The sequence below is a fragment of the Acanthisitta chloris genome, unplaced genomic scaffold, assembly GCF_000695815.1.
Source record: "Acanthisitta chloris isolate BGI_N310 unplaced genomic scaffold, ASM69581v1 scaffold5434, whole genome shotgun sequence".
Lineage (NCBI taxonomy): Eukaryota > Metazoa > Chordata > Aves > Passeriformes > Acanthisittidae > Acanthisitta > Acanthisitta chloris.
In genome coordinates, this window is record NW_008667550.1 from 1 (window position 1) to 14,344 (window position 14,344).

The 14,344-nt window shown below is 51.0% G+C and overlaps 1 protein-coding gene across 1 annotated transcript in view; it reads right to left on the reverse strand.

Annotated features, from left to right (window-relative positions):
• Positions 1-10: 10 nt before the first annotated feature.
• Positions 11-14,344, reverse strand: part of MTMR14 (myotubularin related protein 14) — a gene marked incomplete at its 5' end in the record, with an annotated part of 26,689 nt that continues 12,355 nt past the window's right edge. Inside the window, 6 exons of the mRNA XM_009072527.1 lie at positions 11-261; positions 3,474-3,629; positions 10,379-10,555; positions 13,246-13,384; positions 13,583-13,632; positions 14,267-14,337. Of these exons, the coding sequence (XP_009070775.1) occupies positions 84-261; positions 3,474-3,629; positions 10,379-10,555; positions 13,246-13,384; positions 13,583-13,632; positions 14,267-14,337 (771 nt within the window). The remainder of the gene's footprint in view (positions 262-3,473; positions 3,630-10,378; positions 10,556-13,245; positions 13,385-13,582; positions 13,633-14,266; positions 14,338-14,344) is intronic.

A 14,344-nucleotide genomic window follows, 5' to 3' on the forward strand; every position in this document is an offset into this window, starting at 1 on the left:
GCCCACACCGGGAAGGGGGTCCCAGGACTGCTTGGGGACTCTCCCGCCCTGGTTTTCAAAGTAGTGGTCCGGGAATGCCGCGTTCAGAGGGTGCTGCTGCCTCTCAGTCCCACGCCCCGCACGAACTGCTCGAGGAAGCCACCGATGGCCCTTGAGGGGCTGGGAGGCACAGCCTTCAGGCCAATGGTCCGGCTGTAACTGGCCAGAAAGGCGGAACGCACTTCTTCCAGCCGGGACTCGCGGTCGCTCGCTGACACCAGCCTAGGAGAGAGAAGGGGATGTCAGTGACTACAGCCATCCCTCTTCCCATCCCAGCCCTCCCTTCTGATGCAGAGCTGGCAGCAGGGCTGGAGCTCTGTCCACAGTGCCAGCAGGGCCGTGGTGCTCAACTGGCTACAGTGGCCAAGACAGCACCAGCTCCAAAGGGCTCTTACTACAGCAGCTGGTGCCACTGCCTCCTCATGCAACCCAACCCACAGAGCCACTCACAGCCTCAGCCTCCTGTTCTCTCCTGGGTCTCCTCCTTCACACATACCCCTCTCCCCAGTTTCTCCCACCACCACCGTGCTCACAACGCTGCAGTTCATACACGAAGTGGTGCTTTGGCCAAATGGGTGCTGATGTCAGCCCCTGCACCAGCTCTCTCTCCTCCTCACAGTGTTCCCAGATGGAGTCTGTCCACATGTGCCATGCCTGGACAGCCACTTCTAACCTATTTGCAACCATCCCTCACTTCCACCAGTCCCAGCCTCTTGTGCTTGTGCCAGCACAGACAGCTTTGGGGAAGGGGGGACGAGAGGGAGCAGACAAGGTGACAAAACCCCCAAGGAATGCTCCAGCTGTAGGAAGAGGAGCGCTGAGCAGTGCTTTACTTCTGCTCCCCAGCACGGCTGCTCTCTGCAAGCAGGAGCAGAGTAGGGCATGGTTTCCCATGGGACCTGCTCTCCTCTCCAGCTGATCCACACACCTGGTTAGGGGCAGGGGGAAGTCAGCAGAGGGAAGACGGGATTTCAGCTGAAAGAGTAGGGGAAAGCAAGACTGGGGCTCAGAGGCAGCTGTTCCAAGTGCTCTGGCCTAAGACAGTCCTAGCTGTGGTGCCTCTGCGACATGCCAGTGGTTCCCAGAGAGATTAAGACATTCTTCAAAGGTCACTCCAAGGGCACAGCGCGAACCTTCCCCATAAAAAATTCTCTTTAATCTCTCCAGCGCCTGGGCTGGCTATAAATTGGCACAGCTCATCTGAATGGAAGTGTTAACCACCCACAGCCAACAGCTTCGGTCCGGAAACAGCAGCAAGAGGATATGGTGGGAGGCCTATAAACAGCAAGCGATGCCGAGGCAGCCAACCAGGCCGCTGTTTACTGTGTCTGATAATAAAGAGAAGCCAGAGGGCAAAAAAAAAGGCAACAACATATCTAAACACATTAAAAAGATGCTTTTTGGCAACCTAATTAGGACGTGGAACTCGCAAACCCGCTAGCATTAAAAATAAGCTCCGTGAAGGCAGGACTTACTTGCACCCAATACAGTGATCTTAGATGTCACGCGCAGAGGTAAGCGAGGGCGTGCAGCAGTTAGGTCCCATGTCTTGTGGCTCTCACACCTCTTTATAGGGCACATTTTGTGTTTGGATTTTTAGGTTTCTTTCATGGAGTGAGACACTCCAAGGCACAGGGTCAAGCAGCTAGCCACTGCTCCACACCAAGCCCTGCAGATGGGTGCACCACCTCGCCCTGAGCAGTTCACCACGGTGGCAGGTCACGCTTCCTTGCCAAATCCACGGCACTCTGCCCTGCTACACTTCCTACAGCCTGCCCGCTCGCCTGCAGCTTGGGGTGCGGGATGAGAGGAGGCTGTCAAAGCCCCAGCTCGAAGTAAGCCCTGACAAGCCCCACACAAGCACAAGAAGTAGGCTGTGAAAAGCGTACCTTCATCGAGCTGCTGCCAGCGGAGATGCAAAGTGGGAACTTAAATGGAATTTTCAAAAAAAATCATACTGTGATGGGCTGTGAAAAACTGGGATAAAACCACAATGGGGTCCTGAGCAAACAGAGCTGAGGCAGAGCAGAGAGAGGGTGGAGGCCCTGGATTAAGCTCAACACAACATTCCTGGGAATTCTGGTCCCAGCACCCACAGTTGAGCAGTGCCCAGCCCCTGAGCACCCCACAGCTCTAGTGAATAGCTGAGCGGGGCAGAGCACCCATGGGAGATGCACCACCATAGTTCCCCCTCCCTCTGAACCTGCTGCACCAAGCAGCCACCCTCCAAACCATATGAGCTTAAGGCCTCTCAACTTTGATTCAAGTTTCTCTACTGAATTCCCTATTCTGACGTTGGCTCAAACTCCAAGGGCAGCAACAACTCCCTGGTGATCAGCAGCCACCAAGCACAGCCAGGCCTGGGGCACAGTAAAAGAGTCACTATTGAGAAGCCCACCCTTCAGTCCCTTCTGCTCCCTCACCCATCTCCAAACAACTGCAGGAGTAGCTCAGCATGTCCTCAGGAAAGGAGGAGAGCAAATCCTGGACAGGCCACGTCCGACATCTTTCGTGATTTTTCGATCTGTCAATTCACGGTCTTGTAGCTTCACCGTAACTTGAGGGCAGCTGCTCTGCTCTGTTCAGCAGCACAGCACGCAGCCACAGGAGAGAGCAAGCCAGGGCAGCCAGCCTGTCTCACAGATGTTGGTTTTCATGTCACTTGCCCTCTGCCTCCAAAGCACGTACTCAGATCTTGGTAGGGACCAAGTGCCTGGCAGCACAGCTACTACTACTACTAACTAGCAGCAGCCCCTGATCTGCCATTTCAGTTTCCTGATGGAGAGGTTGCAGCCTGAAGGCACAAGCTAAGGATCTCCTCTAACAGCAATTAAAGTGCATCTCCAGTCTTTCAAGCTTCCAGTGGTGGCTTTCTATTTGGGGAGGAACATTTGCCTCCCAGCCATTTGACATGGCAGGATGTGGCAGGATGCAGGGTCTCTGTGGCTCTGCGCTGGACAGACACAGCACGTGTCAATGATGCTGCACGTGGCCAGACAAAATCAGGGTTACAGAAGGAAAGCCCTTCTCTTACTGCAGCAAGGATCTGACCCCAGTGGAGAGATGCAGGTGAGCAAAATCCAAAAGCAAGAAAATCTGGGTTACCAGTCCTGTCCTGACAAACATGCATCCTCAAATGCACTCAATTATACCCAAATTCAGCATCTTCGGGGAAAAGAGAAAAGCCTCTTCTTCCTACAGAAAGCAAAGTGCTCCCCCATCATTAGGCAGAGAAAGTGCCAGTTTCGTTCCATGTTCAGCACAAGCAAAGAGTGTCAGTGACTGAGTTTGTGGATGGAAAACATCAAGGCTGAAAAGCCAGAACAGTTTGTTATGAGCTCCCAGGCTTCTCCAAAAGTGCCAGGGCGATAAAGTTCCAGCGCTCACAGCCAGCCAAGAGACCCAAGGAGAGATCCTGCGTTTGAGACACTTACAGGCAAGTGCTAGGGAATTCATCCGGGAAGCTGCAAGGGAGAGAGGCGTCTGCGCTCAGGATTGCCTGCTCCCGAATACTGCCACACCCTGTCACCATCTGCCAGCTGCCAAAGTCTGTGGAAACGGAAGATCCGGGCAGAGAGTGGTCGGCCAATCTGGGGCAGAGAGAGAGGGAGACGGCGCGATCAGTCAGGTCATTCAGCCACCAGCCTTTCACTGACGTTGGTGCCAGGGACCTGCCGGGCGGACGGCCAGCAGCGCCTGTGCCAGCAGCGTTGACACTCAGCGACCAGGGTGCAACATGCAGCTCTGGCTGGGGCCCAGGCCAAGCCTTTCCTTTGAAAGCCAGGGGAGAGCCAAGCTGGCTGAGGCCGACAAAGCAGCAGGAAAGCACCAGGAGTCGGATAGGAGAGCCAGCAAGGAGCAGATGGACATGCAGAACTGAGAAACCCATTAGTGAGATGCAACAGCACGTCCTGCCCTGAATTCCTCACAGATGTGGACATCATGCTGTACAAGGGGCATTCCCCTGTTGCTTGCTGCAGCTGTTAGCACATCCCAGGGCAGCATGGCAAATCAAGGTTGTGACTTGGTTAGTGCTGAGAAAGACTTAAGAGATCCTTGTCCCGGCAGTGGTTAGAAAGCAGATCACTCCCGAGGCATTGCCACCAGATCTGAACAGAGACAACGCTCAAGACTTCCCCAGAGCACCTCCCCCAGCACCTGAACATCTTTTCATTCCTGTGTTAGAAGAAAAGACTGTGCCAGAAACCAGGTGATGAAACATCTTCAGGACAGGATAAATAGCCAAGGAGGATAATTATTTGATATATGCAACCTCCCACCAGGAAAGGAGGAAGCATGAAACATGCTAAGTGAATCTGAGGAGTCCCTCCAAAATCTTAGAGAAGAGGGCACAATCACTTGAGACAAACCCAGAGCTCTTGGCTTCCAAGGGAGCAAGCAATTACTGTGCCTTGCTGCACAGCAGAGTGTACATAGCTGGAAGCACAGCCTGTGGCAGAGCTGCTCAATTACACACTACCAAGATCTTCTGGATAATTTATCTGAGTTCTGCTGGGCAGAGAGCAGTGCACCAGCTCCAGCTCTGCTGGGCCAGGTACTTGCACGCTGTCTTCACAGCTAAGAATAGCAGTGGCGCACTGCAGCTGCTCCCCAAGGGACCAGGAGAACAGCCACAAAGACAGGATCTCCAACAGCAAGAAGGACCTGAGCAAGACTGGAAGGGCAAGGGTGGGAAGAGATGCACAGCAGGAAACCTATTTGCAATCTCCATCTAATTCCAAGCCTGCCATTTAACTAGTCTGATCAATACAGCCAAGTCTGAGCAGTCTGAAACATGGTCCTGAGCTGGCTGTGCAAGCAGAGGAGTCACACAGCTCCCTGCAAGTCAGCTTCTCATCACAGCTGCAGTTTGGGGGTCACACCACTGTCTGGCAGCTCAGGCTATGAAAGGGCATCACAGCAGAAATCAAAAAGAGCAGAGCTTCACCTGTCTCACACAGCTCTTGTTCTTTGCTCGATGCACCGAGGAGCCAGCGCCATAGTACTGGGAGAACTCCTTCCTGCAAAAAGGTGCTTTTCCTAGGGCACTTAATGCCAAGGTAAGAATGACAGCATTTCACTGAAAGTGCAGCATATACTCCTAGAAAGACTTTCTGGAGATCAGACAGGGATAACCTTCCTGGAAAGCAAGGAATTCGTAAGGGAGGGGAGCAGCTGTTCAGTGACACCTACCCCTCTCCCTGCCTTTGGAAGGTAAAGCGGAGGAAGTCAGTGTGAAGGAGACAGGCAGAGCGCTTGGGCCCAGAGCACGATGCCATGCTGGAAGCACAGGGAGAACAGTGCAGGAAGCCAGGGAGAAGCATAGAGGAGCACTGCTTCAGTGCAGAGGGAAGAGGAGGATGTCAACTCTCTGAGTACAGCACAGCCAGACAGGAAAAACAGAAGTGTCACACGTGGTGACAAGAAATTGAGCTAAAACAGTAAAGAGGTCTATAGGCAATGGGCTCAGCCTGAAACTAGGCAGGAACAGGATTCTGCAAGAAAATTAGTGAGTTGCTAAACAGAAGACAGGTTTGCAGCCAGGCAGAAACAAAGGTTTTAGTGAGGGCAAGTCTGGATGGTAGAGGAGGGTCTGGGCTACAGCAGGATGTCCAGGTGAAGAGAACTGAGCAGAGCTCCGCAGCTTTTGTAAAGGGAGATTAGTATCTGAAGCCTGCCTAGGAGACTGTGCCCACAGAGCAAGCAGGGCACCAGGGACAGTAAAAATGTCCCTCTGTCCAATATCATCAACCACAATGGACAGATAAGACTATGCTAAAGAAAGTGAACAGAAAATTGTTTCCTGCTTTGGGTATGTGGCCTCAGCTTCCATCTGCTGGTCACTTTCCATGGTTGTCAGCTAAGATTAGACTGATCTTACACCACCTTTTGGAGGTAGATCAAGTCATCTCTTGAATCTTGTCTTGGACAGGCTGATAAAAGCATTATGTACTTCCCATAAGACTGGCTCTCTCCAGCCTTTCAGCCCTTCCTGCGGTTCCTGACCCTGTCAAGAAGCCGTACAAACCTAGTCAGGTTACATCTAACCTAACAACACTGGGGTCTAGGGCTTCCAGGCAGCCATTTCTGTGTCTTGCCTCCAGGCAACAGAATAAACACTTGTCAATTAATTGAATAAACTGGTTGGCTCTGCAATGAGTCTAGGTCATCTCTCTCCTGGCACAGAGATGTGAGCCTAGCAAGCAGAGCTGCCTGCTAGCTATTGGGGCACACTTTCCCCTCTATCCCCAAAGCCTTCTCAAGGGAGGCTCCTGAGGAAGTGTCACAACCAACAAGCATCTTGAATGGCCTCAAGAGACAGCAGGGGCCCAGGCTGGGAAGGTACAGCATGGGAAATCTTGTGTTTGCACTGTAAGGGCAGCAGAGCTCCTTAAAAGCTGAACTTGGCTCAAGACCAAGACCAGACCTCTGGGGTGACTGCACCCCAGTGCAATCCAGTCAAAGCTAGAGGTGAAAGTCTTCCTATTATTTCTACCCTGAAGGCTCCTTGTAAAGTCTTGCTGCAGAGGCTCAAAAAGAGCTTCAGTATGGCCCTTGGAGCAAGCTGGAGCTGCTGGGACACCAGGACCAGTCCCCACGTCTGTAGGAACACGTTTGCAACACATGACAGCCATGCCAGAGGCTGGATAACTGTGAGGGCAGCGTGGAGGGTCTTGGGAAGCTGCTGGACAATGACAGCAAAGCTGACATGGTTAGAGGAGATGAGATACAGCAAGTCTTCAAGTTGCTGTCTCTGCCACAGACATCTAATGGCAGACAGAAAAAGAATCAAAGTGAGCTTCACACACCCACCTCTTCAGGTCCACGAGTGGGAAGAAACTCCCTCAAAAGTGTAAGATTAACAAAATTAGATTAGCAAAACAGAGATGAGCTGCAAGCTGTTCCTTCACACAAGGAAGGACCTCTAGCAGGCCATAAACTGGCAGCTCCTAGCCTGGAATGGTTCCTTTTAATTAGGTCAATGCTTCCCATGCAACATGCTGCACAAGACAGAGTATTTCAGAGCACACGGACACTTGCCTGCCAGAGGAGAGCCAATATCGGAGACAGAGCAACAGTCAGAGATCCTTTGCTTTCTGAACACGCAACTGAGACGAGTGCCAGGTGCTGACAGCTTAGGCTCCCATCCTGCCCTGTGCTGCCCCCGCTCACCTGACGTATTTCTACACACCTAGGACTACTTGGGAAGCAGCCCATTTGCCAGCATATGCTCTGTGCCTCAGACTGAAGCACTGAGAAGGTTCTGTGCGCACAGGCAGACTGTGGCAACCTGGAGTAAAGGGCAGTCCTTCCCACCTTTGCGTGGGAAATGTTGGCAAGGAGTATGGCTCTCTGCCAAGTACTGCGAGCCCTGGCTGAATCCCAGGCAGCTATCTACGGGCTGTGATAGTGCCCAAGCAGCCTGTCCTCTGCGAGCACAACCATTTCAGATTGCAGTACAATCATGTGCCAGCCAGCAAGCTCCTTTTGTGGCACAGTTGTGCAATAATTCCAGAAAACATTCCTGTAAAGAATTTCTCTCCTGCTGTGGTCAATATCCCAAGTTGTCACATTGCCGAGACACCTTCTGAGCGAGGTGGCTGTAAGGAGCAAGACACACAGTGTGCACACAGTCTTCTCACTGCCACAAAACACCCAAAGCCAAGGGGCAGCAGCTTCTCTGTCTTGCTCTGCTCTCACTGCATTCCTTCCAGACCCTGAGCCATCTGCAGCCTTTAAGTAAAGTCAGGGAGGTCCCCGTGGCTGTTGGTCAGAGCAGATCCTCTGCCATTTAACTACTCCAGATCTCGACTCTTCATGTCACAGTACTTTGGGTTTTGTTTAATTGACTTAGCAAAAGCACATTCAGGCAAAGATTATCCAGCTGCTAATCCACATTAGTGCTATGTACACACACACTAAATCCCTGACACAGATACAGGTCTTTTCTGCAGTGTCATGGAATGCTTAGACTGTTAGTTGCAAACACAGGACACTGTTTGCAAGCTGCTACCCCCTCGCATGCAGGGGGTTCGATTTGAGGCACCACTGTCTGCCATACTCAGAGCTCTGTGTCTGTAAAACAAGCAGCACCTTGTGCTACTCTGCAAATAGTCTATGCAAATAGTCTATCTTCCTCTATGTTTGCCCTCAGCAGATGTGATCTTACCACTGCACTGGAATATGCTAGAAAGACTGACAGGAATTTGCTTTTGTACTGTTTTGCCTAACAAGAACCATCCTGGTATTTACAGGTGCCCAGGATCTCTGGATCACAGCAGGAGTCACAAGATGGGCTGGTGAGGTGATGGTTGCAGCAGCCTGCTAACATGGCCTGGCCAGGAGAGGGGCTTGGCTCCCTGACTGGGCATTTGTGACCCCTTCTTTTAGGACAGCCCAGTTCCCTTCCCAGGCCCTGTTCACCTCTCCTGCTGACTTGTCTTTCTGTTTCCTCCAGAGCTTCCCTTCCTGTCAGAACCTGGACTGGGCTGTTTACCTGAACTACCTGTACGATGCCTGCTGGCATTTTACAAGCAACCATTTTAACCACTGCAGCAGCAGTTGAGGAAAGTGTTTTGTTGCTATGGCCACATAAACTGAGGATTAGGAAGTCAAGTACAGTAGTTTCTTCATCTTAAGTGCCTTGGGTGTTAACCTGCTAGCAGCACTGCAGGGACAAACATATTTTTGGCATCCTGATCAGTCTCTGTGCTCCAGTTTTTCCATCCTAGTCCCACCATTTTTCAAGAGGTGAAGGGACAGAATTTACCTCTTTCTTCCATCACAGATACACTCCTCCACCCAAAATGGGACTCATCATTTCCTTCAGGGTACAAAATGGTGGCTGAAGGTACTGTGATATCCATTACCTGCCTGGAGCTCACTAGACAAATTCAGACTAACATAGACCAAGCAGAGAGACCAAAGCCAAGTGGAGTGACAGAACCTCTGTCTCTAGAGAAAACATATCATGCTCAGGCCCCAAAAAGTGCAACGCATGTGATGGTCTGACAAGGCAACCCTAACCCTTCTCGTGGTGATCTTCTGCCTCTACACTGTTTCTCCTCTTTGCTCTTGCAGAGCAGAGTCTGGCTGAAGTGTTATAAACTGCTTCTCCCTGAGCACTGCTGCAAGCTCACTACCAGCCCAGAGCTGAACAGCCTGTCAGGCCTTGGGAATGGCATGAGACCACACACAGGAATCGTGGCACTACTGTTGTGAACAAAGCAGCTCCCAAGACAAGCTGTTTTCCTTCCAGTGTTTTCTTCTCTTCTTGGGAGATTTGTTTCATCTTACAGAGAATGCAGAGGTGGGCCCCAGCAACAACTCAAACCCCTCCCATTGATGTCTTTCCCTGGGGAGAACAGTTAGCATCATTTATGAAAACTGTCAGACACTGAGTTTTCTCTGGAATCAAGAAACTTGTTAAGAAAGTCTTATAAATTTTCAATGCCTTACTTGTTTGTCATTTTATTTTCCATATGATGAGAAAGTACTAAAATTTGGCTGGTGGCTGTTTCAGAATCACTAGAAAAAGACTCATTGGAAAACCTGCAGAGACTACACAAGCATTTGATGCTGTTAGCAGCAACCTCTTATCTAAGAGCCTCTTTATTCCCTGTTGGCCTAAACACATGGTGTTTGCTCCACAGGCTCTGTTCTTTCTTCCCTAGCCTAGCTCACCACTCGACTCTGCCCTACCGCAGCAGCAGACTCCAGAAGGGTGCCAGAATATCCTTTGTTATGGCATGAGATTAGGCTCAGGTCCAGGGTCCCCATTCCCCAGCTGCCCAGCAGGAGCACACAGCCTTCCGGACGGAATCCTTTGTGCTGGCACATTGCTCGCAGCTTGCTCCCAGCAGATTCCTACCTCTGCTTGCCACCAGCACCCAGAGTTTTTTCCAACCTGCAGCATCAGAAGGGTCAGCAGGTGGAAAGTAGGACAGGATAGACGCAGTGAGGTCTGCTTGGTTTGAAAAGCCCAAACACCACAGCCATTTCAAACCCTGACGGATGCATTAGACAGAGAAAGTGCTGTGAGCTCCAGGCATGCAGGATGCAGAGATGTCAGAGCTCGTGGAGTCGAGACATGCGTTGAGGACAGGCAGAGCAGGCAGCTGGCTGTTATCACTCCTCTAGGGGCTGAGGCAGGAGTGTCTGTGTTTAATGGCCAGCATTTCAGACAAGGTCAGGCTAGAGTGGAAGAGGACTCCTGAGTCTTGTTTGTAGATACAAACACATGTGCTTCAGTGTTCCCAAAGCCACACAAATGCAGTCCTGCACTCCCTTTACCAGACACTCATTTTGCTGAGAAATGCTCTATGCCATCCCATCTCACCTGGATCTGGGCACTTCTAGTGGGCTGCTTCCAATCCTCAGGAAATTATCAGAATTGTTTGATGAGGAGGAACTGGAGGACTTGACTTCAACCATCCCTGTGGAAGGCAGCCTGTCTTCAGACTGCTGTGCCCTGCTCCAGAGCACAGCTTGCGGTGACGATGCACAGCTCTTCCTCCTGTGGGACAGAGGACAATGGGTGAGAAAGCTTTTCTGTGTATTCCAACTAGGAAGCCTTTCCACCACAGGCTGGATTTTACCCCAGCAACTAGAAGCTCTTATTCCCAGTGAACTTGCCCTCCTCCCTCCCAAGGAACCATGAGTCACGGTAACTGCTCAGTGAGGGGGGTACACTGAGCTCAACCCATCTTAGCCCATTCTTTTATAGATCACCATCCATGTGACCTGGAAATCAGAGACGGGAGAATGCATCAGCCCCCACACACACAGCGACTGCTTTGTTTAGTCTAGCGGCAAAAATGCCTCGAGCAAGGGGCCTCCCAGTGGGGAAAGACCATTTCAATCTGCTCCAATGCCACAGCATGTATCAGCCCAGGTGGGCGTTCGTGGGTGCCAAGGGCGACAGGGACACACCACCAATGATATTTTCCCTTTCAGCTATTCCCTTTAGGCACCACTGACCACACTTCACGTGCTAAGAACTGACAGTCACTCCAGGTGCAGGTGCACTTCAGTCTTCTCCCTATCTGTGCTGACAACCTGGATCTGCTCTGGCTTCTTTCCTAGCCAGCACATTCCGACTCAGGCATGATTCACTGTCCATTGCTGCACGGGGCCTTAGCTCAGAGTACTACCCAGTTACATGCCAATCAGGCACACATCTGGGGCTAATTCACATCACTGCTGCTCCATGTTCTGAAGATTTTCTTTATCTCAGTTCGTTGGGGTTTTTTTCCTGGAAGAGTCCCAAGAATCTTTTCCCTTCCAAGGGGGGAAAATGGAATTGGACAAAGACCCCACTATGCACACAAGTGCAAAAGAAAAGTCTAAAGCAAACAAACTCAAGGAAAAAAAGATGTTATTCTTCCTGAAACATGGAAGGGTATCTCAGCTTTGACTGAGATCTCAAGTGCTGTCAGCAAGCACAGCTAAAGACAGGCTCATTGTACAGTGCAAAGCGCGATATCCTCTCTTCATTTCTTGAAGGATGTCCACCCTCAAACATCACACCACAGCCTCTCTGAAGCATTATTCATCTCATGTTATCATAGCTGCCATCATCTCCAAGCACAGCCTGCAGAAACAGGTTTGTACAGCTAAAAATCAAATGCCTCTCCCTGCACGGAGACCTTGAGGTCATCTGTTTTCAGGACAACACAACGAAGCACATCTCCTCTCCCTACTCATGCTATGCACAGCCCAGATTGTCCACCTTGTAGCAAGCCCTGTGTGTTCCCCAGACTACACAGTCACAACAGTTTGCAGCAAGACATCTGTGACCAGTCCCCTCACTGAGCAAGGCTCACACCCTTTCCCTTTCCCAGGCTCATGCCCCCCAGCAGGCCTCAACACAGCCTGATGTCTCCCATAGAAATGACAGCAAACCAGAGTGAGAAAACACATCACAAAGTCAAGCCCTGATCCACATGAGTGCAACAGATCTCTTCCAGCATGCTCTGGTCACTTGTGAAAATTGTACACAGGTTCTGTGCAGCAGAATCGAGTCTGGATGTCCTGAGCACTTAGAGCAACATAAATGCTTCCACTTCATTACCCTGCAGCCCTGCAAGTGGAAAGTTGTCTTCTACTTGCTGCAGTCACTTTGCTGTAGATAGGTATGCTCTGTGTGCTAAAGAGGACTCTGTGTTGCTCATTTGGCAAAATGGTCTGGGACTCCCCATCTCCATTTTGTGAATCTGCAGGAAGATTCTCTCTTCCCCTCTTCAGCACTTTAAATTACAGACTCACAATGTACTTTAGAAAGGCTGCTGCCACCAGCATGGCTGCAGGCTCCGTCCCAGAGGACTTCAACTGCCTCCAGCGCAACCCAGATTTAATTTAAAATCATTTCAATATAAAATAGCATCTTCACATGTGCTGAGGGAAAGGAGAGAAAAATTAAACTGAGAGGGGCAACCCTACATCAAGGTTCTGAAATCCCCAAACAGCATCAGAAACTCCACACGCAAGCACAACTCCTGGCCCAGAGCTGCAGAGCTGCCAGACACCTTCCCCACTTCCAGACACACACCTGCTTCCCCAGGCAGATCCTATGTGATCCTCTGCCAACAGGGAGCACTGAGAGTTTTGTGCTATCCCTCACAAGTATCTCTAAGCAGCACTGCAGGCAGGAACCTGATTTCACCTCATGCTGTTAGAAGGGCTAAAGTTTAGAGGGGCTAAAGTTTAGGAGGGTTTCTTGGCCACCCAGCCCCCCTACCACTACCTGCAGACACTCCCCTGTATAAGCTCTTTCATAAACTGATTAAGCTTCATTTTAGGGCAGCTAAACTGTCTCCACTTTTCCCTGGGGAGGCTGCTGCCAAATGTAATTTTCCTGGTAGTTTGGAACCATCTTCTACAAGTAATGAAACAATTTCTGGATGAAGTTTAACAGTGAAACTGGTGAAAATGAAACAAAGCTGCTTTACTCTCATCAATGGACAAACTTAGGAGCATCCCTGCAGGAGCCCGACAGCCCCTAACACAGGATGATCTCCAATTTTTGGTGCAGAAGCTCTGTCGTACAAGTTGCAGCGAAGCTTCTGACAGCCAAATTCTTCCCCCCACTGCAAGGAACCCATGCTACAGCAAGCAGACCTGGAGGGCAAGACAATTCTGTCTTTTCTACTGTGCCCAGAGCCTGCCCCTTTTGTTTGGCAGCCCACCGAGTGGTTTTCTCCTCACCATGCTGCCTGAGCCTGTGCTCCTGCTGGCATCAGCTCCACTGCTTCATAGGTGAAGCTCCCAGCTGCTCCAGGGGAACTTTCCATCCCCAGGGAGAAATCACTGCTCAGGCTTGTGGTGCTGCCTCGGTCTTTCTGCTCTAGAGAAAAGAAAACAGAGCTACCTGAAGACCAACTTGGTCTCACTCAGATTCTCTCCCTTTAAGCAATACCCTGGGGCCGTGTTCTTGCCAGGCCCCAAGGGAATCACACCCATTTGGGGCCACCCTGATGCTGGGAACCTAAGCCCCCTCCAAGCGATGAACCCGGGGGCACTGATGCTTGGCAGCAGCACTCACTGAGCATGCAGATCTCTTCCAGGGTGAAGCCAGCTGGCAAACTCTTCCTTCTGGGGAAGGAAAGACAAAGTTACCTCAGGCATGCCTCAGGGCTGTGTGAAGGCTGGCCATAGCCAGATTTCTGTCACACACAATGGGCCAGAGCAGTGGGGAATTAGCTGTGCAGGGGCAGAGGGGAGGGAATGGGCCAGTGTACAGTATCTGACTCCTAACAGTCCCAGCCCACACACCCTGTGCTTTGAGAAGGTGCCAACAGGCAACTCTGCACATAACATGCTTATTCAGAGCCTCCAGGGTGGGCTTTGTTTCCTTCTGCTCCTCCTGAAATAAGGAGTTTATGCTGAGTGGTCTGTTAAAAACCAGACACCCCACTCCCCCCCAGCAGTGCCTGAGAGAGCTCCCTGCACAGTCTGCATGAGCCAGAGCACACATCTCTCTCTGGCTTCATCCGTGCTAGAGCAGCCACGGACAGTCATTAAGCAGAGAGCACATTTCAGCATGGACAGTTTTTCAGAGCACAACGTGGCACCTCACAAGCCTCGGCCCCATTTTGCAGCCTTCGGAGTGCAGAATAAATTAAAAAAAACTGGGCCAGGACACCAGGGCTTCCATCTCCCCAAAGAAACAGCACTAACAAGCTCCCTGGCTCTGTAGCCCATGCAGCAGCAAGCACAGGCTCCTTACCTCTGTGACTTCACAGCAGAGAACTCCTCAGAGGTGATGTGCTTCAGAAAATTGAAGCAGAAAAAGAAAATCTGAGCA